At 34.2% G+C, this 24,683-nt stretch overlaps 1 protein-coding gene, 1 long non-coding RNA gene and 2 pseudogenes across 2 annotated transcripts; 3 read left to right on the top strand and 1 right to left on the bottom strand.

Moving 5' to 3' along the window:
• The first annotated feature begins 6,414 nt into the window (after positions 1-6,414).
• Positions 6,415-8,837, top strand: LOC145604377 (G-type lectin S-receptor-like serine/threonine-protein kinase At2g19130 pseudogene; annotated as a pseudogene).
• A 562-nt stretch (positions 8,838-9,399) lies between these two features.
• Positions 9,400-14,265, bottom strand: LOC145605696 (uncharacterized). Its single transcript, XR_014105133.1, has 2 exons — positions 13,977-14,265; positions 9,400-9,699 (listed from the first exon to the last, which is right to left on the bottom strand). It is a non-coding gene; the product is annotated as an uncharacterized LOC145605696 (long non-coding RNA).
• Positions 9,744-12,318, top strand: LOC145605695 (G-type lectin S-receptor-like serine/threonine-protein kinase At2g19130 pseudogene; annotated as a pseudogene).
• A 5,408-nt stretch (positions 14,266-19,673) lies between the features above and the next one.
• On the top strand, positions 19,674-21,841 carry LOC145604882 (uncharacterized). Its single transcript, XM_081660865.1, has one exon. It carries the CDS (start codon positions 19,798-19,800, stop codon positions 21,580-21,582), a length of 1,785 nt encoding a protein of 594 aa, XP_081516991.1. The 5' UTR covers positions 19,674-19,797; the 3' UTR covers positions 21,583-21,841.
• Positions 21,842-24,683: the final 2,842 nt, after the last annotated feature.

Genomic DNA, 24,683 nt, shown 5'->3' with positions numbered 1-24,683 from the left:
AAAAATTAATTTGCAACAAAAAAAAAAGTAATTTTCTTGCACATTTCATATTTTATTATTAAAATTCTTAGATTAAAAAATATAATATATGTTAAACGGGTGGGTGGATGGTTAGCGGGTGAAAAAAGTATCATCCACATCCGATCCGACCCATCACCCGCTTCATCCGTCACCCGCTTCTCATCCATTTAATTCGGGTTTTCGTCCATTTATTTATAGCGGGTGGAGCGGGTTCGTGGATATCCACTTAATATTGCCATCCCTACATCGAAGGGAACTAGACGATTGGTGCATTGTCGAAGGATATGCTTGCGACATTGATGCTATACCCAACCCATGTTGTCCTCCTACTATTTGTGCCTGGCATCCTTTTAGTCCAAATACTTGTGATATACCATGGTTTTAAGGGTACTCGAGTCGGTTGTTGTAGTGATGGCCTGCTTGTTATGTTACACGCTGCACCATACGTAACATTTGTGTCTATGTGATCAATAATTATCCTCCATAACTAGGCCCTGCCCAAATATTGGAGGTACTACAATGGTTTCCTTGTTTTCTGTTTAATAGACTAATATAATAAATCCCGAGTGTAATGAAGGGATTTATTCACCCTAATGTTGTTGCGTGCTATTATACTTCGTATGTTACGTCGAATTAAATTACTTTTTGCACTCCATAGTCTCAGCAGTGCTCAAGCTTTCTTTTATGTACACACCTTAATTATAATTCTATCACATATCACATGCATTCAAAGATAATACAGTAATGAATTAGTGAAAAATCAAGAGCACAAGCGAACGTCTAATAAACCAATTGAAAACATAAATTTATGGAAGGTTTCCTAAAATCAATATTCTCCACGTGACTTGCTATTAGAGCTATAGTTAAGAATTATGGGTGGTATTGTGTTTAATTTATAGTAAACAAGTCAATGAAAATTAAAAACGAAGACGAAAAAGACAATAAAACTTGCTAATAATTAAAAAAAACAAGAATTTACGTGATTCGATCAAATTAGATGTACATCTATTAGTAGGGGACTTGAGAGATTCTTTATTATAATGAAGATAAAGAACGAGAGAAAATATAAGGAGTACAATCTAAATGGCTCTTTAAGTTGTGATCTAATTGATCATCTAAAGGGCCCTTTAATGAAATTTTTATGGTGGAGGAAAATTTTTTAGCTTGGTACATCCACCCTTTCCTTCCTTAAAATAAAAAAATTAAATTTTTTTTTAAAAAAATGTACAATCTATATGAAGAAAAAAAAAAGGGGGTAAAACCTGGAGAATGACTGATCCATTGATAGATAGGCGAACACCATAATGGGATGTTAAAGATGAAAACTTAGAGCCTGTTCACATTTACTGAATTGAGCTGAACTGAATTGATTGGAGCTGAACTGAATAGAGCTGAAATTAATATTTTATGAGAGAAGGAAATTAGGAGTTGAGCTGAACTGAACTGAACTGATTGGAGCTGAACTGAATTGAACTTCAGCTGAAGTGAACAGGCCCTTAGTGATGATTTTACCTTGAAGTGGTAGGTTCCTGTAAAATATGAAGTGAGAAGAAAGAAGGAAACAAGAGTTAAAAATGGAGAATTTGAAGAAGAAACTGACATCAGGGCGATAAATGCAGTTTGATCGAGAGAGTTTGATCTCTACTACCAACATTTTTTTCTACTTTGATTTATGCTGCTTTATACTTGAAGAAATGGAGTACTAATTTGATTACGGTGTATATGTTTGTCAAAATATTAAATACGAGTAAATCCGGTTTGTCTGAGTGTTATATGACACTTTGTTTATCAAATGAGTAATTCATTTAATCATTTTACCACTATACTTTGAGATGTTTAATCTTAATTAGATAATAAACATGGTAGTTTTGGGGTTTTTTTAGATCCCTTGGGATACTAATCATATCATACTATGATCAACAATATCACACTCGCATGTGTAAATCACCTACAAAATGTGTAAATCACCTGCAAAAGAGTGAATATTATCACATAAATATTCACATTCGACGGTTGCCTGCAAAATAGTGAATATTTTGGCTCCTTCATAATCAAGTTAGACATCGAAAAGTGAGATGTAAAGAGAGACATTAGAGCTTTTGGACACTTTGCCTTAAATTATTAAATTAATGAACGTAACTCGTTCCATAATTGAATAATTGGGTAGTTATACTCTTTAGGATGGCGTGTATCAAAGGTTTTTAACCTAAAAAGGATTGCTCTAATTGATGGTCTAATACGTGAGTGACTTTATGATATATGTTGCGCGCAATATTGTTGGAGTGATGACAAAATAATGCAAATCGGAAGAAGTTATTACTGAGCTACCTAAGGAGCTATCGTTCTCTTGGTGACAACACACGAGAACAAGGCCAAACTATAGCTCATAGGCGAGCATGCGATACATAGTTGTGGCAAGGCCGAGCTATAGCTCTCAGGCGAGTAAGCAATAGCTGGGATGCATGTGTGTGCGGCAAGGCCGAGCTATCCTGCTGCGTGTGGAGTATGAGAAAATGATATTTCTTTTATTTCCTTTTCTTACTTACTCATATATATATATATATATATATATATATATATATATATATATATATATATATATATATATATATATATATATATATATATATATATATATATATACCCTCTTAACCCCAAATTGAGATATACAATATTTGTTATCTTTGAAACCCTAAACATATAAACACAAACCTATCCTTTGAGGTCTGGACAGTTCTTGAGTAATTACACTCTTCCGGTTCGGGTACACGAATTACGAGGAGAGTTGTGTTAACATTGGGAGGTATATATACAGTAGTATACTTATGACACAGTAGTATATATATATTTGTCTTTTGTTTATTAATAACAGTTATTTATACAGTAGTATATTTATACTGTTTATTAATTCGTGTACCTCAATTTATCTTTTGTCAAAAGACAAATTGAGGTACACGAATTGAGTTATTTATACTGTTTATTAATAACAGTTATTTATACAGTAGTAATGTAGTATATATAAGTACAAAAGACAAATTGAGGTACACGAATTAATAATGTCATAAGTATACTACTGTGTATTTGAACAATTGCAAAGTTAAAACAAAATCATCCTTTATTGAATTGAAAGAATTCTTTCTATTTAATTTATTGCTTGTATTAGTCAATTAGTTTAAGTTCCTAGCAAGCCGGGTGGCATGTGATGTTGATGCACATAAAGTATTATTGTATTTTGTTGTCCCTTTTTTATTAAAATTATAATGTAATTGGGTTTATCCAGAGTTTATTATAAAAGTGGACGAGAGTTTAGAGTTAAAGATACAGCCACAATACAAGCAACTAACATTAAAGCTTACAATAAGCAATAGCTTGCCTAACCATGGAAAGAGCTTCAATTATGTATTTTAAGCTCCTCGTTTTAGGAATTCTTCTGCTTCATTCTCCAGATAATCAAACTCTATCTTACTTCTTTCGTATGCGTTCAAGATTATTAGGATCAAGGTGAGTACGTAATTAAAACAAATTGAGGGCATACTAATTATACTAGATAATAGATGCAAGACGCATGTATTTTATAAATTATTTCACAATTACAATACGTAAAACACATATTTAGAGAATTTCTTTCATATGCCTTCAAGATTATCAGATTCATAATTAAAATAGTTTGAGGGTATTTTAATACAGACTATACAGATGCCAGACACGTATATTTTTTTTGAAACTTTTCAGTATATCAATACATAAAACACAGATCTAGAGAATTAACATAGCTTTGCGTTATCAAAAGAATTAATTTTAAGACTACTCATGCAAGCACAACTCCAACTCCATCTTTTCAAGAAGTTTGTCATACATATATGATCAAGTAGTGTAAACGTGAAGCATTCTAATAACATACTTCGTATTTGAAAGTTACTCATGCATGTGTTGATGTGTACATTCCACATACAGGTGTGATGGGTAAAAGGACTACACCAGATGGTCCAGGAGCATCGGACGATGCATTGACTACACAAGAAGGGCGTCGAAGAGAACTAGACGATTGGTGTACTGTCGAAGGATATGCTTGCGATATTAACGCTGTACCCGACCCATGTTGTTCTCCTACAATTTGTGCCTGGGATCCTTTTGGTCCAAATACTTGTTACAAGCCATGGTTTTGAGGATACTCGGGTCGGTTGTTGTAGTGATGGCCTGCTTGTTTTGTTACACCCATAGGAGTAACATACATTTCTATCTTTGTGATCAATAATCCTCCATAATTAGGCCTTGCCCAAATATTGGAGCGGTTTTTACTCTTGTTTTCCTTTCAATAGGCTGATAAATCCCAAGTGTAACGATGGGATTTGTCGATCCTAATGTTGTTGCTGTTATACTTCATATGTTACGTTGAATGATTTTACATTTTGTATGTACTCCATTGTCTCATGCCCATCATCGAGCTTCCATCTACAACTTATGCAAAATAATATATTTCGTATGTATCACATATCACATTTAAATTTATAAATGAAAGTAAGGATTTATCTTGGGTAAATACATGTTCATCTATGAGATACACAAAAATTGTTTATCACATGATATTTTGGTAAATATATCAATAACTTTTTCCATAAAAGCGGGCCCCACATCAATGATGACGATTGGATAAAGTTGTTAATTTACTTACCTATATGTTATGTTATAAACAAAATTTTGTTTCTTCTCGTGATTAAGTGGAGCTTCCTATTTTATTTTAATTGTAAAAAGTAACATATTAATATTGGAGGGTACGGAACCAAGCAAGACTAGATCGAGTAGTAAGAGGGAGTTGTGCAATACATCTACCATTCTTCCCTACATGTCAATTTTTTTGTGGAATAATGAATTTTCTTTTCTAGTTTTCTTTACTAACTTTTCATTACCATTCGGATTGTCAATCCAATACAAAAGCGCTTAAATGCCTTGAAAATTCTACGTAGGAAGAATTGAACTCATGATCATAAACGGATCCAAGGGGGGCCTACCCGAACCTTGCCCCCCAATGCCCAAATTTTGATATTATATAAATCAATATCATCAATACTATATACTAAAGTAATCACCAGGAATATTCTAGAATTACACGTGTCACGTTCATATTAAAAAATTTCCCGCCAAAAACTTTTTATTTTTTTTTTATTATTTTCCTCAGAAAATCAAAAGATAATTAATGAAAAAAATATATACAGCTTTATTTTAAAATTTCTCGCCAAAAACTTTTTATTTTTTTTATTATTTTCCTTAGAAAATAAAAAGATAATTAATGAAAAAAATATATACAGCTTTATTTCAAATATATATATATAGCCTAAAAATAAGAACAATAACAACAAATTTAAATAAATAAAATATTAAAATATACACAATCTATAAACATATAAAAATTATAATAATATATAAATATAATTGTTCTTCATGTGAATATCCGAGCGTCGCTCGGGCAAAGAACTCGTAAATAAATAAACTTGTACAATATTCAAGTTTTATACTCCCTCCATGTTTTTTTTAAGTGACACAGTTTGATCGATATAGAGTTTTAGGAGATTTTATTGACTTTAATAAAATAAGATGTTAGTGGGGTAGGTTGGAGGAGTGAGAAATGATAAAGTAAAAGAATGTGAGAGGAAGTGGGGACCATAAAAGGAGTGAGAAATGAAAGTAAGAGATAGTGGGGTGAAGATATATTATTAAAATGTAAGGAATTGATAAAAGAGGAAGTGTGTGACTTAAAAAAAACACAGCCGGAAATAGAAAGTGTGTCACTTAAAAAAACACGGATGGAGTAGTAGGCTACTAGGCTGCCGGAAACTAGAGCATAAATATGAGCTTTGTACTCCCTCCGTCCCTTTATTTTTGCCCCATTGCCACTTTTTGAGTCAAACTTTAAAAACTTTGACCATAATTTACCGTTAATCTATAAAAGATAATATAGTCATGAGTGGTCTTGTTGATTCGTCTCATTGTATATTTTATTAATATCATGTTTTTATAATTTTTACGTTTATGGAAATAAAGATATAGACGTTTTAATACGCATTTTGAAGAACGTGCACAGTTGGGGCAAAAAAATAGGGACAGAGAGAGTATTATATTTGATTAATTTAAAGTCTTGATTTTTTTAGGGTGTGGGACCTAGCCTAGCTCCGCCAATGCTAACCACATACTAGTAGATTAAAAACAAAGTTGACTTAAGAAATGAAATGACAGCAAAAAAAAAAAAAAAAAGAAATGACAGTCTCTCCTCTTCATTTATTGTAACTTGACGGTGCTTATTAAGGTTTATCCACCCCTGCCTGCTCAATTTTCTGAAGTGTTAATCCACCCTCCCCTTTTCCAAAAAAAAAAGAAAAGAAACAGATGGGCACAATCATGAATAGAAAGAATTTGTTGCAAGTATACATTTTGCCCTTGTTCATCGTTTTTGCTTTAGGAAAAGACACCCTTTATCCCGGCGAATCTATCTCGGAAATCGAAGCAATAACCTCTAGAAATGGTGTTTTTGCATTTGGTTGTTCATACCCTTACTATATTATATGGTACAACCAACCTGGTGAATATACAAGTGTGTGGACAGCGAACTACAAATATATCCTTGAAAGAGAACTGCCCCAACTTAATCTATCTCTTCATGGTATCTTAACATTCAGCTATCACTACACCGATGCAAATTTCATGGTGAGTTGGTCACGCATATCATCCTCAGAGTACAATTCCACTAAATTAGTCCTCGAGGACAATGGCAATCTGGTGCTTAAGTGTATTTCAGATCCCAACATCGTCCTCTGGCAGAGTTTTGATTATCCTACCGATACGTGGCTACCTGGTGCCAAGGTCGGATTCAATAAGCTTACTAACACACAACAAGTCTACAAATCCGGTGAATTCTCCCTTCAGATGGATAACAATACATTTAACTCTATTAGTCTTAAGAATGGCTCTTGTAGGGTTAAAGAAAAATCTATCTCTTGTATGTTGGAATTAGGCTGGTATAATGGTCATGCAGAAATGGTTCTGTTTGATCACACCTCCATCTCCCTCGTGTCAAATGTGAACGAGACATATTTTATTTATTCACAGACAAACTCCTCCATCTTAACACGATTTATGCTCGACAAAGCCACTGGGTTGTTAATTCAATATGTGTGGTTGGATGATTCCCAAGTTTGGATGCCATCCAAATGGAGGTTAGCTGACACATTTTGTAACCAATTTGCAGTCTACAACAATAAAAAGGATAATTTGTCAGGCTGCAAATGCGTTTCTACAAAGGGATGTGTAAACAGAAGTCCTCTCCAATGTCATGATGGTGAAAAAGAAGGCTTTCTACTGGTGCAAGATGTAGCACTACCTTGGAAGGATGGTTATTTGTGTGGTAGTCAAGATATGTGCAAATTAGATTGTTTGCGAAATTGCAACTGTGAAGCCTATGCTGGTGGTGGTAACTCAAATTGTCAGAGTTGGTATAGCTTGCAAGGTGGTCGTGATTATTCTCCAGGATTGTCATATGTATATGTCAAACTTGCTACTACTAACAAGAGAAAGGCGAAGCCAAGAAGTAATGCATCAGCTATAGGAGCAGCTCTTGGTGGGTTATGTCTAATTATTGCAGTAGCAGTAATCATTTGGAAAAGCAGAAGAAGAGCAGTTATTTATGAATCACAGGCAGTGGAAGGTTCTTTAATTCTCATGAAATACAGTGCTCTCCGCCGTGCAACAAAGAATTTTTCATGCAAATTGGGTGAAGGAGGGTTTGGTTTTGTCTACAAAGGAAACTTGCCAAATTCATCGTGTGATATAGCTGTGAAGCATCTCAAGATCCAAGGCCAAGGAGAGAAACAATTCAGAGCAGAAATAAGCACCCTAGGAACAATTCATCATTCCAATCTTGTGCGTCTTTTGGGTTTTTGCATTGAAGCCTCAAAGAGATTTCTAGTCTATGAGTATATGCCTAAGGGGTCGCTTGACAGTCATATATTTTGTGATAACACGGGAAGTTTAGATTGGACAACAAGATACAAAATTGGACTAGGGATTGCAAGAGGGTTGGCTTATTTACATAGTGAGTGCAGAGAATGCATCATACATTGTGACATAAAGCCGGAGAATATACTGCTAGATGACGAATATAATCCCAAGATTGCTGATTTTGGCCTTGCAAAACTTCTATGCAGAGACTTCAGTCGAGTACTGACAACGATGAGAGGAACAAGAGGCTATCTTGCACCTGAGTGGATTTCAGGTGCACCAATCACATCAAAGGCTGATGTATATAGCTATGGAATGATGCTTTTTGAGATTATATCGGGCAGAAGAAACTGGTCTATAAGAACCAACGGGGAAAATGATTACTTCCCAATTCAAGTCATGCAGAAATTGATGAGTGATGAAGATGTTATAAGCTTGATAGACAGTAAACTAGAAGAAACTGTCAATTCAGAAGAGTTAATCAGGACTTGCAGAGTTGCAGGCTGGTGTATCCAAGAAAATGAGGAAGATAGGCTGTCCATGATAAATGTTGTACGAATTTTGGAAGGAGTCGCGGAAGTGGCTAATCCTCCAATTTCAAGATTTCTGCAACATGTTACAGAAATCCCGGTGGATTCTACAGCTTATCATACATGCATTGTTGAGCGATAACCAAGTCGTGATCAAACAACAATGAATTATGTTTGCTTGAATTAATAGTCCATATCATGTTGCTAAGTATAAATTTGCAAATTTAGGCCAGAGTTCCCTTCTGATATTTGCTTGAACGTACTGCTTAACTGCTGTAATAGCTTATGAATATTATGTACAAGACTCGAAATTGTATTTTTTTTTCTTTTTCATAAATAATGTATCTAAATTTGAATATAGTACATAATGCAAAAATTCAAAGTAATACATGACAAACATCTCCCTAGTCCCTACCAAGGGTTTGTTTTTTCTTGTTATAATTGCAGTGGTTGAAATTTTGCAAAGACTGAAACAGAGATTGTGGCTTGAAAATAATAGCAAAGATGCTACAAGGTAACTGAAATGAAAAGGATGTTAGAGAGAGACTTGATACAAAGACAAAATTATATTCAACTTAATGTTGCAGAAATCAAACAATAATAATCCTCCAATTTGAAAATTCTTTTTATTTTAGCTATACTCTACCACATACTTCCCATACTAATTAATACTTCGTCACATCCCTTGTACAAAATTTATCGAAAACAACATAAAAATCATTTTTAAAATTTACACTTTTTTAAGAATTCTATTGAACATGTGGGTGGTTGTAACATTTAAGCACGTGGGGTAAAAAATAAAGTAAAGAGAGACCGTGAAGGCTTTATGGAAAACCATATTAATGTTACAAAATATAGATCAGAAATGATGAGATAAACATAAAATCATGAATAATTTTGTACAATCTTTGAGAATAATAGGGGACTACAGAGTATCAATGTATCTCCAACAAGAAGAATGAAGAAGTCAAAGTACCTAAGGCGCGTAATTGTAGTCCTCGTTGAAAAGTTGCAAAAAATTACAAGGATTAAGACTTCTTTGGCAAAGATTGATGGCTTCTTCGTTCCTAGTCAACGTACAAGTTGAAGCAAGTTTCTTTACTCACATCCCAACTCCTCTGCTCTTTGCTAGTGCTGAAATCCATCCTTACATTGTGTTCTGCAAAAAAATCAAAAACAAAAATCACAACAAATGAGCAAAACATGGGCACAATAATCATTACCAAGCTTTTGTTGCATGTTTATTCTTTGCATCTCTTTTTCTTTCTTTCTTTTGGAACCGATACCATTTACTCGGGTCAATCTATATCCAATGAACAGACATTAACATCTACGAATGGAGTCTTTGAACTTGCTTTCTATACACCAGGATTATTGTACGGCTGCTACAGCTACGACAGCAGCCAATACGTCGACTGCTACATTGTAATCCGATACAACAACCTTCCTGCACAAGATATTGTGTGGACAGGAAACATCAGAAATCCCCTGTCTATCAAATCATCCTTTCCTACGGTATCTTTAAATGGTAACTTAACACTCACCAACGGCGAGGGACAATCCATCATAATTTGGTCAAGCAGATCATCCTCGGAGCTTAACTCTACTAAGTTAGTTCTCGAGGACAATGGTAATCTGGTGATTAAGAGTATGTCAGAATCTAACAAGATTTTGTGGCAGAGTTTTGATCACCCTACTGATACATGGCTGCCTGGTGCCAAGGTCGGGTTCAATAAGCTTACTAACACGCGACAAGTCTATAGTTCTAATGATTTCTCATTTAGTATGGATCTCATGACAATGAGAACCGCTAGTCTTGAGAAAGGTAGGACTAAACATGGTTCTTGTCGGCTTAAGGGAAAGTCTTTCTCTTGTTTAATGGAATTAAATTGGTATGGAAAAGCAGATATGCTTCTATCTAATCACACCACTATCTCTCTTGTATCAAATGAAAATGAAACTTATTTCATGTACTCACCTACAAATTCCTCCATCTTAACACGATTTGTCCTAGACGGATTCAATGGATTATTAAGTGAATTTGTGTGGTTTGAAGATTCCCAAGTCTGGATGCCATCCAAATGGAAGTTGGCTGACAAATACTGTGATCAATTTGCAGTCTACAACCACCAACAGAACAACTGGCAAAATTGCACATGCTTTTCTACAGTTGATTGTGTAAACACTAGTCCTTTCCAATGTTATGATGGCACAAAAGAAGGTTTTCTACTGATTCAAAATTCAACACTTCCTTCGAAGATTGGTCTACCAATAGGAGGCCAAGACGGTTGCAGAAGACCTTGTATGCGAGATTGCAACTGTGAAGCATATGGACGATATGATGATCACATTAACGCGTGCCACATGTGGTATAGCCCGCTAGGCCTATATTATTCTCCAGGAACAGATGTTTATGTCAGACTTGCTACAACTAATGGGATCAAAGCCGGACTTGCTACAATTAAGACGAGAAAGGGTAAGCCGATAAGTAATTCATCAATCATAGGAGCAGCTCTAGGTGGATTAAGTCTAATAGTCACAGTAGTGGTCTTCATTTGGAAGAGCAGAAGAAAAAACACTGTACACACGTTACAGGCAGAGGAGGGTTCTTTAATTCTCATGAATTACAGTGCTATTCGCAGTGCAACAAAGAACTTTTCATGTAAGTTGGGTGAAGGAGGGTTTGGGACTGTCTACAAAGGAACTTTGCCAAATTCACCGGCGAACATAGCTGTGAAGGACCTCAAGGTTCAATGTCAGGGAGAGAAGCAATTCCGAGCAGAGGTAAGCACCTTAGGAACAATTCATCATTCCAATCTTGTGCATCTTTGGGGTTTTTGTGCTGAGAGCTCAAAAAGGTTTTTAATCTATGAGTATATGCCTAATGGATCACTTGATAAGCATATATTTTGTGATAACCCCGGAAATTTACAATGGAAAACAAGATATCAAATTGGACTAGGTATTGCTAGAGGGTTGGCCTATTTACATAGCGAGTGCAGAGAATGTATCATACACTGTGACATAAAGCCAGAGAATATACTGCTAGACGACGAATATAATCCCAAGATTGCTGATTTTGGCCTTGCAAAGCTTCTATGCAGAGACTTCAGTCGAGTACTGACAACTATGAGAGGAACAAGAGGATATCTTGCACCCGAGTGGATTTCAGGTGCACCCATTACATCAAAGGCTGATGTGTACAGCTACGGAATGATGCTTTTTGAGATTATATCAGGCAGAAGAAACTGGTCTATGAGAATCAATGGGAAAAATGATTACTTCCCACTTCAAGTCATGCAGAAATTGATAAATGATGAAGATGTTATAAGCTTGCTAGACAGTGAACTAGCAAGAAACGTCAACTTAGAAGAATTAATCAGAGCTTGTAGAGTTGCAGGCTGGTGTATACAAGAAAACGAGGAGGACAGATTGTCCATGGTGAATGTCATACGAATTTCGGAAGGAGTCATGGAAGTGGTTAATCCTCCGATTCCTAGATTTTTACACTATGTTGCAGAAATTCCAATGGATTCTACAGCTTACCTTTGATGCATTACTGAATGATAACCAAATCGAACAAATTTTGTATGTCAGTCATTCAAATGATAATTTCACTGTTCTTTCATAAAACTGTAATAGGCCATGCATATTTAAGATTTTGTTCTAAGAAGATAAACTAATAATTAAAATCTGCACAAAGTAGCATAAAGAATTTTGTAATTTGTACTCCATAATCCATATAATACGAAGTACTTCTTCCACTATTTTTTGGGAAATCCTACATGATGGCCTCAAAGATTTGGATTTTCTATTTGGTGGAAACAATTTTTTGTCATAGTTTCTAGTGGACCTAAAGATTTAATTTACGTTTACTAAGTGTACTTATTTCATTAAAAGGGGATTAACCAGTGAGTTACGGCTAACCTTTTAACTTTAAATAGTTAATTTACTAACTTACCCCCAATTAAATCCCTCCTACAAATTCTCCATTTTTGTACAATTTGCTGAAATATGTGTCATCATCTAGACATCTAGTAGATCAGTTTGCCACAAATCTGATGCATATGCATCATAATTTTCAACTACACCCTCTAAATCATGCTCCTCTTCAATATCTGAGTTATAGTCTCTTTCATTTTCCCTGTCTAACTCATCAGCTTGGAAGGTTGCATTGCCACTCGGGTCAAACACATTATCACTAGGCTCACGGCTCACCCTGATGATCACCACTCATAATTTGCCTGCTAGATTCTCCTTGTTCAAAATTTCTCTGAATCCCATGCTCAAACTCTTCCTGAGTAATAACTTGTGCTTCAAACTGGTAAGATGTGTTCAGCACCCTTTCCTAAAGGCTGTAGATCTAGGAATTTGCAATTATGGCTGTATTATTTGAAGAGTGTACTACTTTAGGATAGATGTGTCATATTGAGCTTCCTCCTAACAGGTAACTTCTTAGCCCTAGGCTTAAAACTTCCTCCTTTAGCTTTACTTTTCCCTTTCTTACCCCCACTGTCTTGTTCCTCTTCTATCACTCTCTGCAAGTTATCTAAAGCAATGTCATGAAAGAGAAATGACTGATCAACATCATCGTCATGCACATCAGTCACTTCTTTCTCCCTCTCATAGTCATCAACCCCCTAACACCAATGTCTTTCTTCGGTGGACTAACTCCAAAATATGTGTTAGGTTTGTTTTTCAAAGTTTCACTCAGTTCAGCTTATTTTCAGTTTAGTTCAGTTCAGTTCAGTTCAACTCCAATAAGTTCAGTTCAGTTTTGTTCTTAATATCCTCCTCATAAAATATTTTGTTCAGTTTAGCTCCAATAAGTTTAGCTCAGCTCAACTTAGCTCAGTCAGAATAGGCCCTAAGATTCCTAGCTGCAATTACACAATCAGAAGGACTACTAACTGACCAACATACACAATAATCTCCTTCTTGCTTCCACCCAACCTATCTATCATAGACATCGGATCATCACTATCACTTGTAATTTTGACATCCTTCTTGTCGTAGCAGTAATGGAAACTATGATATTTAGGCATCATATATCCATTTTCCCTAAATAAATCCTCATACTCAATGATCAAGTCAATCCACATCACTTTATCAATATCATCAACATGTATACCAACCACATTCTCAGCAGTCTGAAATTTCAACACTAATTTATTCATTCTGCATAAGCATAACATCACACACCATAGATGTATAAATAAATAAGAGATTGCACAAGTGTATCACACATTCACAATGAAAGCATAATCAAATTTCATTTGCATAATTCACACATCACACGAGCACAATCAAATTTCAAGATTACACAACAACACAAAACCAAAATTCAATCGAAAAACAGAGCACCAAATTAACCTAATGTACTTAACTACATTTGCATAATTCAATATAAAAGAGTAAAAAGCTTGTAACTTTTACCTCGATATGCCCAGAAACTAATCGTCAAGAGCAAATGCCAGATTTCGTAAAATCCCCGATTGTAAACCCTATTTTTCAGTTGCAATTACCTCCCGCAAATGATTGAAATCGTGATATCACAAAGCAACAACAGAGCCAATTTGTGTAAATTCGTGATAAAATCAGTAGAACACCTTTTGATTAATTTGTGCGAAGTTGAAATAAGATGAAAGGCTGATCATAAATTGTAAATTAACTAATTAGAGTTAAAAGGTTAGTCATAAATCACTGGTTATATTTATTTGATTCCAATTGGGTTGGAAAGTAGATTTTTAGAGCTTTCTAACAATATAAAATTTGTCTTAATTCGAGTTTGGGATCAAAAGTTATGTAAAAAACAAAAAACGCAAAAAAAAAATAACTAGAAAATTCTAGGGGGGAATGCCTGGAATTTTCGAATCTCTTAGACCACTCTCATTCATGGGCAAATAAAAAAAAATGTCATTATCTCTCTACCCACTTTCTCACTCCTCTTTTCCACTTTTTCTTATGGGCATTTTTTTTCTACAACTTCTCACACACTCATGGTCTAAGAAAAAACCCACACTATTCTCTCTCCTATTTTTTCTCTCTCCTAAAGTATTACTATCATCACATTATTTTTTTTTTCTTTTATTTTTTTGCTGATTTGGTACCATGGCCCACACTACTGTAGCAATTAATTTTTGCCATTGCTATGGGCATTTGAAGATTTCCCCATGGGCATTTTTTCTAATGCTCATGAGTGGGAAGCCAAAATTTCATTGTTTTCATTAAAATCTCCTCATGGGCAAAAAAAATGCCCATGAGTGAGAGTACTCTTACGGACTTTTGAAAATTATAGGCATTTCTCCCCTAGATTTTGAAAAATTAGGCATTTTGGCCTCCACCAAAAAATAATGACTTTAACTTCAACGATATGTCCGATGATCTTACCCTCGATCGATGGTGGTTTGTTGGGAGGAAAGAATGTTTGATTGAGTTAGAGATTATGAAAATAAAAACATGGAATACACGCGAGAATATGTTTTTCCATTCATGTTTACATGCATGCGTTACCTGGTGAAATGAGGGCGTTGTTTTGCTTGTCATTAAATTAAATAAATAATAAACAATAAAAATCATCATCTTTTATTTTTGATGATTCTTGGTATACTTCTTCCATTCTTTTGTAATTGATACAGTACATACTTTTAACTTTTTTTCATCACAATTGACAGTGCATAAAGGTTTGTTCTCACTGAACTGAACTGAACTGAAATTAATATGTTATAAGAGAAGGAAATTAGGAACTGAACTGAACTGAATTTCAACGTATGAGAACAGGCCCTAAGTTTAACAATTAATAAGCTACTAAAAAAAGTTTAACAATTAATATTTCTAATTATCAGTAAATAGCAATTATCAAAAGTTGATATATTTCTTGAGAAGGTTCAAACAAGATTCGATATTATTATTACTCCGTATATTTTATCAAATTGTTAGATGATTAAGTTGAATTAATGAGAAAGGTTTAAAAAAAAAAAAGTTGAGTTTATGTGAAATGTCACGAACTCAATAATTATATTCAAGACTTGTGGATCTATTTATGTGCACAGTGGTGCACGTGCCTCACCAGCAGCCAAAAATAAAAAATATATATCAAAGAGACCCCTTATTACAGATAGGCGATCTCTTTGTTGCTGCTATTGCTACATGAGTTTAGTAGGACGTTAATTTTTTAAATATCAAAGAGACCGCCTTTGAAATATCAGATAGGCAGTCTCTTTGTTGATGCTATTGCTACATAAGTTTAGCACCATGTCATTTTTTTTAAATATCAAAGAGAGATTACTTATCTAGATAATAATACTCTTTTTTGCTGCCACTGAATTTGAATGATTAATTTGTGCTGCTTTTTTTTTCATTAAAGAGACTTGTTAATTTAATAACCAGTCTATTAAGTTATCTCACTTTTTTTTAATAATTTGTTTTTAATAATTCTTGTTTCTATTTAAACTATATTTGTGCAACCAATTTTAATACTTTTCCACAAAACATATCAATTAAGTAAAAATCCATAAAGTTAGTTTAATGTAATACAAGTAGTTTTATAGTATGTATTTTTATGTCCTATTTTTGCATTGAAATCATTTTGGTGAAACTTTTTTTTTTTTAATATAATTTTTGGATTGAAACAAGTGATCAATTATTGATGGTGACTAATAAATTCAAAAATCCTGGATCTACCACTGTACATAGTAGGAAAATTATCAAATTTCGTATCCTTATGAAATTATCTAATACGAAGTAATAATTTAAAATAAGATAAGGATTAATAAGTTTAGATTAGATAATAAGATAATATAACTAATAAGTAGTCTAAGAATTGTGTATTCCACAAATTTATATAGTCTTAGAAAAATAAGTACTACTCCATAATAAACTAATGCAGAGTTATTTCTTTGTTATCTCTTCAAACCTAGTCATCATAGTAAAACTTAGAGGCAGCCATCGATTTTTATCGATAGTAAGCCCTAAATTCTTCTAGCTTTAATTTAATGTTTTCAGCAAATAAATATCACCAACATTATTGTGATTATAGTCAATCCTTCCATGGTAGGGTTTAGTAATGTTTGTTTGTTTATAGCGTGTGCAGGGATACAAATTTGGAAGATTCGTCTTGCAAATTTGTGGAATTGCGGGTTTGTTGGTATAGGGATGCAGATTTCAAAGAATCGTCTTGCAAATTTGCAAATCTCGATGTTTAATCAAGTTTAATCACTTTTACTATACTATACATCAATGGAGCTCCGTCAAGAACGATGCAAAGACATCTAAAATTATCCAGGAGCAATTATGAAGCGATGTCATTAGTTTAAGGATGGTTAATTCTTGTATTAAGAATTTAGATCTCTTAAGGGATGATTGTAGAATGACTATTACGAAGTATTATTTAATGAAATCACTCCTCCTTATTCCTTACAAAAATTTTAAAAAAAATAAATAAAAAAAAAAAGTTCAATAATTGTGTAAGAAAAAAAAATTAAAGAGCAGAGCAGAGCAAAGCAGATTTCAGCAGAGCAAAGCAGAGTAGAGCAGATTGAAGCAGAGCAGAGCAGAGCAGAGCAGATTGAAGCAGAGCAGGGCAAAGCAGAGCAGAGAAAATTGAAGCAGCTATTTTTAAGTACTATTTTTAAGCAGAGCAGAGCAGGGCAGGCAGAGCAGAGCAGAGCAGATTGAAGCAGAGCAGAGAAAATTGAAACAGAGCAGAGCAGATTTCAGCAGAGCAGAGCAGAGCAGAGCAAAGCAGCTCTAAAGAACGGAGCCTAATTAAGGTATCACATGGATTAATTCAAATTGACTTTGTCAATCAAAAAATAAAATATTGGGATGAAATTGCCATTTATGTAAAGCATGGTTGGTATGTTACTATATTGAAATACTTAAATACAATATTTCAGTAAAAGCATGATTAATTCCTAACTAGTTTTATACTCCATAAGATAATGCATTTTTTTTTTTATATGATTGAGCAAGATTATATTACATATTTCCACATGCGACAACCATATACTAGCAATGAGATGTTGAAGATTGAAGCCTTGAGGCCACAACTATGACACCACAAACACTCACGAAGCTCAAAATATAAAAAAATAGACTTCGTAATATAATAATTTAAATCTATAATCTTTCTATTGATATTTATTATGAGATATGTGAATGCATGTAATATGAAGATATATAGTTTCAATTGATTACAAATTAAATATCCAGGAGGAGTACCCCTAGTCGGCTTATTTGTCTTCATCGTAAAACGCATCCAATAAAAATCTTTGATGATCTGTCTTAACAAATCCAAAAAACATATTATATCAATATATCTTCATCAAGAAACATGAGGAGCTACATAATTTCATTACACCTATGATGATGTGGATATTGGATGAACCATAACAAAATTAGTTATTTATGCTAGGGCGTTTCTATGTGGCCTAGGTAATACATAGGGTTCTTACATTTAACATCAAATTATATTACCAACAAGAGTTGACTCAAGTGGTAAGTAGCTTGATGTCACTTAAGCTAATTAAGGGAGGTCACTGAATGCAGAAAATCCTTATTGGGAGACTCGCCCACCATAAGCCAGGTGTGCAACCCGGGTCGGATCCGGATGCAGTCAGAGCTAAGCTCCGGTGAACCGGATGAGGCAAACTCAAAAAAAAAAAAAGAAAGAAAAAGAAAAATCAAATTATATTAATTAAGTTACAACCCCTAAAATGTACTCCATCCGTTCCTAAATTATATTCCTACTTCTCTCTATTATGTGAGGAATAAATGCTAGAAGTATGAATGTAGTTTAAGGACAGAGGGAGTAAAGTATATAAAGAAAACATCATAAAGATATCATAATACATATTTAGATATTCTCAATTCGTTGCACCAAACAAAAAAAAAACAAAAAAAAAAAAAATCTCATAGTCAACATAATCAAAAGATGATTAAGATAAATTTTCTAACTCATTTCTTGCTGGTCTTGAGCTTAAATCCTACAAATCCTATAATACAACGTACACTTTTATATACATGCTTCGTACTTTGCATTAGGGTTTGTTCTTTTTACCTTCTTTCACTTATTTCAAGTCTAATAATTTCAAATAAGTTTAATTTAGGAAATCTATATCTATATCTATACTTCTATACTTTATTAGTATTTAAAAACACAAACCATCATCTTCATAATGCCACATGTAAATTAAATTTTTCACCAATGCCACAAGTTATCTCATTTAACCTTTCTCATATTAAAAAAAATACACTAGCTTTAATTCAACACATGAATGAATGTTTGGTTCACTTTCCCCCAACTTAATATCTTTCCAATAAAAAACATATTATAAAATTAAAAATTATATTATATACATATAAACAATCCGTGCATTGCACGGACCCAAAAAGCTAGTTAAGTTTTGATAAGGGTTACCCAAGCTCAAATTACAACTAAAATGAATTCCAAGTAAATTCAGATAAGTTAAGATAAGATAAGTTTAAACAAGTAAAAATCAGGTGGATAATTCTCATCCTATATTTTTCTAACTAGTGTTATCTATTCCTTTGTCGTTGAAGTATAGATGCACAAATTCGTGTTGTCGGCTTCAATCATTTTCATTTGCTAAACATCAAACTTTTCTAACCCATGAATCAATCTTTGAACCTAATCGCGTTCTTTCCAAACCCGTTCTTTTTAAACTCGACCATCAACACAACCCGATGAAATCTTCACGTTAACGTATTAAACGTCTGTATCCCTTCAAAGACTCGAACACAAAAATAAGACAATTCAAACCTTCCTTATATAGAGCAAAGATGAGTACAAAACACCCCCCACTTATTTAGCTTTATAACACCAATAATTAATAATCATACACATTGATGTCCTATTTCAAAGGAGTTCAATTTAAAACTAAGAAAATAATCTTAACTTTGACCAAGTAAGAAGGTGTCCATCCAACCTTTCCCTTTCAAAAGTCTCCTCATCACCTCTTTAAAAAACCTTCCAATTTTTTCTTAACAAATCAAAATCACATGAACCCACACACTTTACTCTCACTTGCTTCTTAAATTTCCCATTATTTTCCCCAATTTTTTCGCTTCCCACATTCTTTCTCTTTCTCTCTCTTCTTGTTGGTTATCTTTTCTTCTTCCAAATAATCCCCTTTCTTGTTCCTTGTTTGGATGAATTTATATCCAAATAATCTGGGATTTTGAGAGATTAATTTTTCTGGGTATCTTGTATTTTTGATTGTGTGATTGATTAATCATGCCATCTTTATGGAAGAATCAGAAAGGGAATCGGATTTCTCGGCTTGTTGCCGACCTCCAATCTAAACGAGGTGGGTCCCTCGTTGTTGAAACTGGCTTTCCAACTTCTTTGATTGATATATTTGTTAAGAATCGTGATAAATTGAAGAAACCCAAATCAAAGCATCACAAATCTAAGAAGAAGAAGAAAACAAATGAAGAAGATGTTGATGAACAACAACGTTTTCCAAATTTGCCCTCGGTGAGTGATTCTTCTGTTTCTGTTTCTGGGTCTGATTTTGATGCTTCCAGTTGCTCAGTTGTTGAAAATTGTCAAGAAAATGTTGCTCAGATTGATAAAAACGGTTTATTTGTTGATGATTGTGTTGCCCATGAAAACCCTGTTGTAGATATGCATCATCATCATGATTCTTGTGAAAATGGTAGTGATGAGGAGAGAAGAGAGGTTTTCAAGGTTTTGAATTCGAGTTTTTTAGTTTTGTTGTCAATTTTATTGGGAACGGTTGTTCTTGCTGTTGTGTTATATACTAAACGGTGGTTTCTTGCGTTGATCACATTGGGGTTTCTGTTGTTGATGTTGTTAGAATATGTTGGTAAACCGTGTTTTGGGTTGTTAAAACCGTGTGAGAATGTCGTTTCGATGTCGATTTTGAAGGGGGCTTTGGTTGTGGGTGTAGCCTTGTATACAAAGTGGTTTGTTGTTGGGATTACAATTGGTGCTTCGTTGTTGATCTTATTAGAATACGCCGGAAACTCGGCTTGTGCGTTGTTTAAGCCTTGCCAAGATGTTAAGAGGAAGTTGCAAGGAATTTTGCCACATTGGTGTTGTTCTAAACAAAGGAGGGAGTTTGGGGCTAGGAGTGGGAGAAGGGTAGTGTTGACAAGGTCTCTTCTTATTGGTTCGAGGAGGGAAGTTCGTAAAGGAGGAGATAATGATCGCTTTTCGAGTAGTGAGTCCGATCAAGATGAAGTTCAAAGTGAGGATATATCGAGTAGGGAAATTGAGCCAGAAGTTGGAAGTGATCATGCTTTGAATAAGGATGATGAGCGAGCATTTGATGATGGAGAAGTTATTTCTTCAAAGGGGGAAATCGAGCGAGGTAGTGGGGATAATAGCACCCTTGTTAAGGATAATTCTTTGTTGGTTGAGGAAGAATCACAAAACAAGCCCATGTATAAGATCTTAGACCACGAATTGAAAGATTCCAAATATCCGAAAAGCTTGAATCTCAGTGGTCCTGTTAGATATAGTGACCTGATAGCGGAGAAAAGAGCTATGGAAGGAAGAGAAAAGGGGTGTGAAGACTCCGAATTGTCTGAATTGGTTGATCATGATGTTAAATGTAAGAAAAACAAGAAGTTTTGGAAGAAATTTGTACCCAAGAAGATGCATAAGAAAAAGAAGCATAAACACGAAAAAGAAAACAATGCAGCCTATACTCCTGATGGTAGTCAAGCCACTGAAACTGATTTGGAGGAGGATGATGGACAAGTAGAGTGCGAGCAGGAAATAAGCGAGGAAGAGGGATCAACAACAACATCATCGGTTGAGGAAGATGAGTGTGGAGTTGCCGATTTGGATGTTGCAAATACTTGCTTGACTGAGATGTTACAACTTGATAACAGACTCTCTAAGCCCTGTGAAATGGTCAAGGAAAGATATGGGAACTTGAAGTACTTAACTACTATGATGATTCCACTCACTGGCCTTATAGGAGGCCGGATGTTCGCCGTTGGATTAACTGTAATCTGCTGTCTGGTGTTCAAGATGGCGAGAGGCTAAGTCCAACGTTCAATTCAAGGGAAATCAAGAAGTGTTATTATTATACATTACCCTTTGAAGTTTCGATGTAACTTACTTTTTCATTTTTGATTCAGATGTGGTTATCTCCTTATCTTCTGATATTAGAGAAGGTGCTGGTTTATGCGCATCCAATGTGAAATTGTACTGAGAAATGAGTATAATTTTACATACAATCTTAATCATTGTAAACACAAAGATAGTGTTAATAATTGAAGGCCGAAGTTTGGCTTATGTCATACATTGAAGCATCAGATTCTCATATTATTGGGATCTTCTTTAGTTTGGATAAGTGTTTCTAAAAGTCTTGCACTATGAATACATGTGCTCGATGTTCACTGTGTATTGAATGAACACAAGTGCGTACCTAAAAGAACATGATATTATGATAAAATAACTAGTAATATGCTACTCCCTCCGTCCCTTAATTAGATTCCTACTTCTAACATTTATTGCTCACATAATAGAGAGAAAAAGGAATCTAATTAAGGGACAGAAGGAGTACTTTTATACTCCGTATTAAACTATTGCTCAAGCGAACAACATTTATCATTTCATGCTCTTTTATGTATGCACTTGTGTTCTATTGGGTATACACAATACAATGAATATGGTGCATATATGTCCATGATCTAATTTACGAAGAGATTCAATTTCTTACTTAAAGTTCACATGCATGAAATAGACAGACTTATTATAATATAAGCTTAAGAGTTAAGAGTGTTAATCATAAAAGATATTTAGTGGTAAACAAAAGCAAAAAAGCCAAAGAAAAAAGAGGTCAATCATGCAAGGCAGGCGTGTTTGTTTTTAATGGTGTTGTTGGGTGCTTGGAATGTAGCCCCCACCAAATAAATGGAGGCTATATGCTTAATGACACGCTTTTAATTAAGGAGTGAATATCTTTTTCATGGAACATTATCATTTTTGTCATGCAATGACTACAACAAATCTAATGGATCATTTTAGTGCATTTCATTTTCTTATTTATTGTCTAACCACTATACCGTACTGTTTTATGGTCAATATTGGGACATATCATCCAAATCCTTTTTTTTATGGTTGTGTAGCTCCATCCTTGCACCGGGCTATGTTAATGCTTATCAATTTATCGCATACTCCTTTTGTTACAATTTGTTTGTATTATATTCTTTTTATTTGTTCGTCTTATTCTATTAGATTAGGGATATTATTGTCTTCTTTATATAAAGAATAAATATAAATAAATATAAAAAAACATAAAAAATAACTAAAAAAAGTATAGATTAGTTGTAGCGATTATGTTAGAGTTAGACTATAAGTAGAAAATGATGGAAAAAATTCCCTTCATCTTTGCTCTATTTTCTTTTTTAGTCTATTCCTTTAACTTTGCCCCATACTACTTTTAGATAAAAGGGAACCTAAATTTACTCTCTCACAAGTCACAACCACTACCTTTATATTATCGCGATTTCATTTAACCAAAAATTAAAAAAGTACTCCTTCTATAAAGCAAACAAAAGGAGGTAAAGGGAGTACTGTATGAAAGAACGAACCAAAAGAATAGGTGAAGTGGTCTTTAAAAGTTGAGAGAATACTTGGACATGCCGACCAGATGGCTTCAATTTTTTTTTTTAATGTTTAATAGGTAAGCAGAATGAGTCGTATCAGATCGAATTTTTTTTTTAAGTCAACTTCACCCAAGTTAGCAAGGTAAGAGAATCTCAATTTAAAGCGTCACTAACGGAGTTTAATACTGCAACCTCCTGATGTACCGACCCCATTGAGTATAGATTTTTGGCTGGTTGTGTGTGAGTGTGTGACGCAACAATACAAGTCGTTTACCGACCTCATACAGACAAAAAAGTCAATTTAAAATGAAATTGGATTTGGGCCTGCCTTTCTGAATTTCTTTATTACCAAAATGCTTTTAATGCAGTTTGGGCTAGGCCATTTAATAGAACAATTAGAAGTTTTTAACAAGATAATTCTGTTTTTTTTTTTTTTTTTTTTTTTTTTTTTTTTTTTTTCTCCACTGTTTAATCCTGTTGAAAATTATTCCATACTCCATAACTAAAAAAAAAAGATGGATAAACCTTTTTCCAGATAAATGATATAATACTCTTTACTGAATTACTTCATATTTATTAGAGTTTGGTTGTTATATTTATGTTAATATTGTATATTTGGCAAGTTTATCTTGTTAGGAGTTTTAGGCAAGTTATGTATTGTGTATATATATGTGAGTAATATCAATACAAAGGTTAAGCCGTTTTCTCCAATATTTTCCCTAGTTTAACATGGTATCAGAGCCTCTCTAATTTCTAGAGAAATTTTCGATCTTGGTTTGTTCTTCCGCTTAATTATCTATTTCGCAAATTTGTGAGATTAGGGCTTCAATTTTCTGATTTTTTTTTTTTTTTTTACGAAATCAATTTGGTTTCAAATTTGTTTGTTTTGGTTAAAATTAGGGCTCACAAACCCTAATTCTTGTTCGGTTTTCTTAGTGCACTTCTTGTTTGTGAGTGCGTGGTGTGGTGCTCGTCTAGGGTGCTTTGGTTTGCCTAATGGGAAGAGCACTAATGCTACCAAAGAAGGGAGAGTTATATTGTCTGATAATTTAACTCTTCATAATGTTCTTTATGTTCCTGCTCTTAAATGCAACTTGTTGTCTGTGTCTCAATTGTTAGAAAAACAATCTTATTCTGTTATGTTCACTGACAAGCTATGCATTATTCAGGACCGCAGTTTGAGGAACCTGATTGGAGCGGGGGAGCAGTGCGATGGGGTCTATATTTTCCGTCCGATTCGTGCTCGACCTTCTCAGGCAAACAAAGTGGTAATTTCAGATGCAAGTTTGTTATGGCACAAGCGTCTTGGTCATCCATCGATGCAAGTGGTTAGTTCTCTTCCGGGAGTTTCTCGTAGTACTCATGGTCATAATAGTTCTTCTGGTTGTTCGTTTGATTGTGATATTTGTTTTATGGGGAAGCAACCCCGCAACTCTTTTCCTTTGAGTACGAATCAAGCATCTGGAATTTTTGATTTAGTTCATTGTGATATTTGGGGTCCGAATAAGATTTTATCCAGTTGTGATGCTCGTT

This window comes from Chenopodium album, chromosome 22 (genome assembly GCF_948465745.1).
Source record: "Chenopodium album chromosome 22, dcCheAlbu1.1, whole genome shotgun sequence".
In the NCBI taxonomy this organism is placed as follows: Eukaryota; Viridiplantae; Streptophyta; class Magnoliopsida; order Caryophyllales; family Amaranthaceae; genus Chenopodium; species Chenopodium album.
This window is presented reverse-complemented; position numbering and strand designations above follow the sequence as displayed.

Bases quoted from the DNA above. Each gene is read 5' to 3' on its own strand.
- LOC145604882 (XM_081660865.1), top strand. From the start codon at position 19,798: ATGCCATCTTTATGGAAGAATCAGAAAGGGAATCGGATTTCTCGGCTT.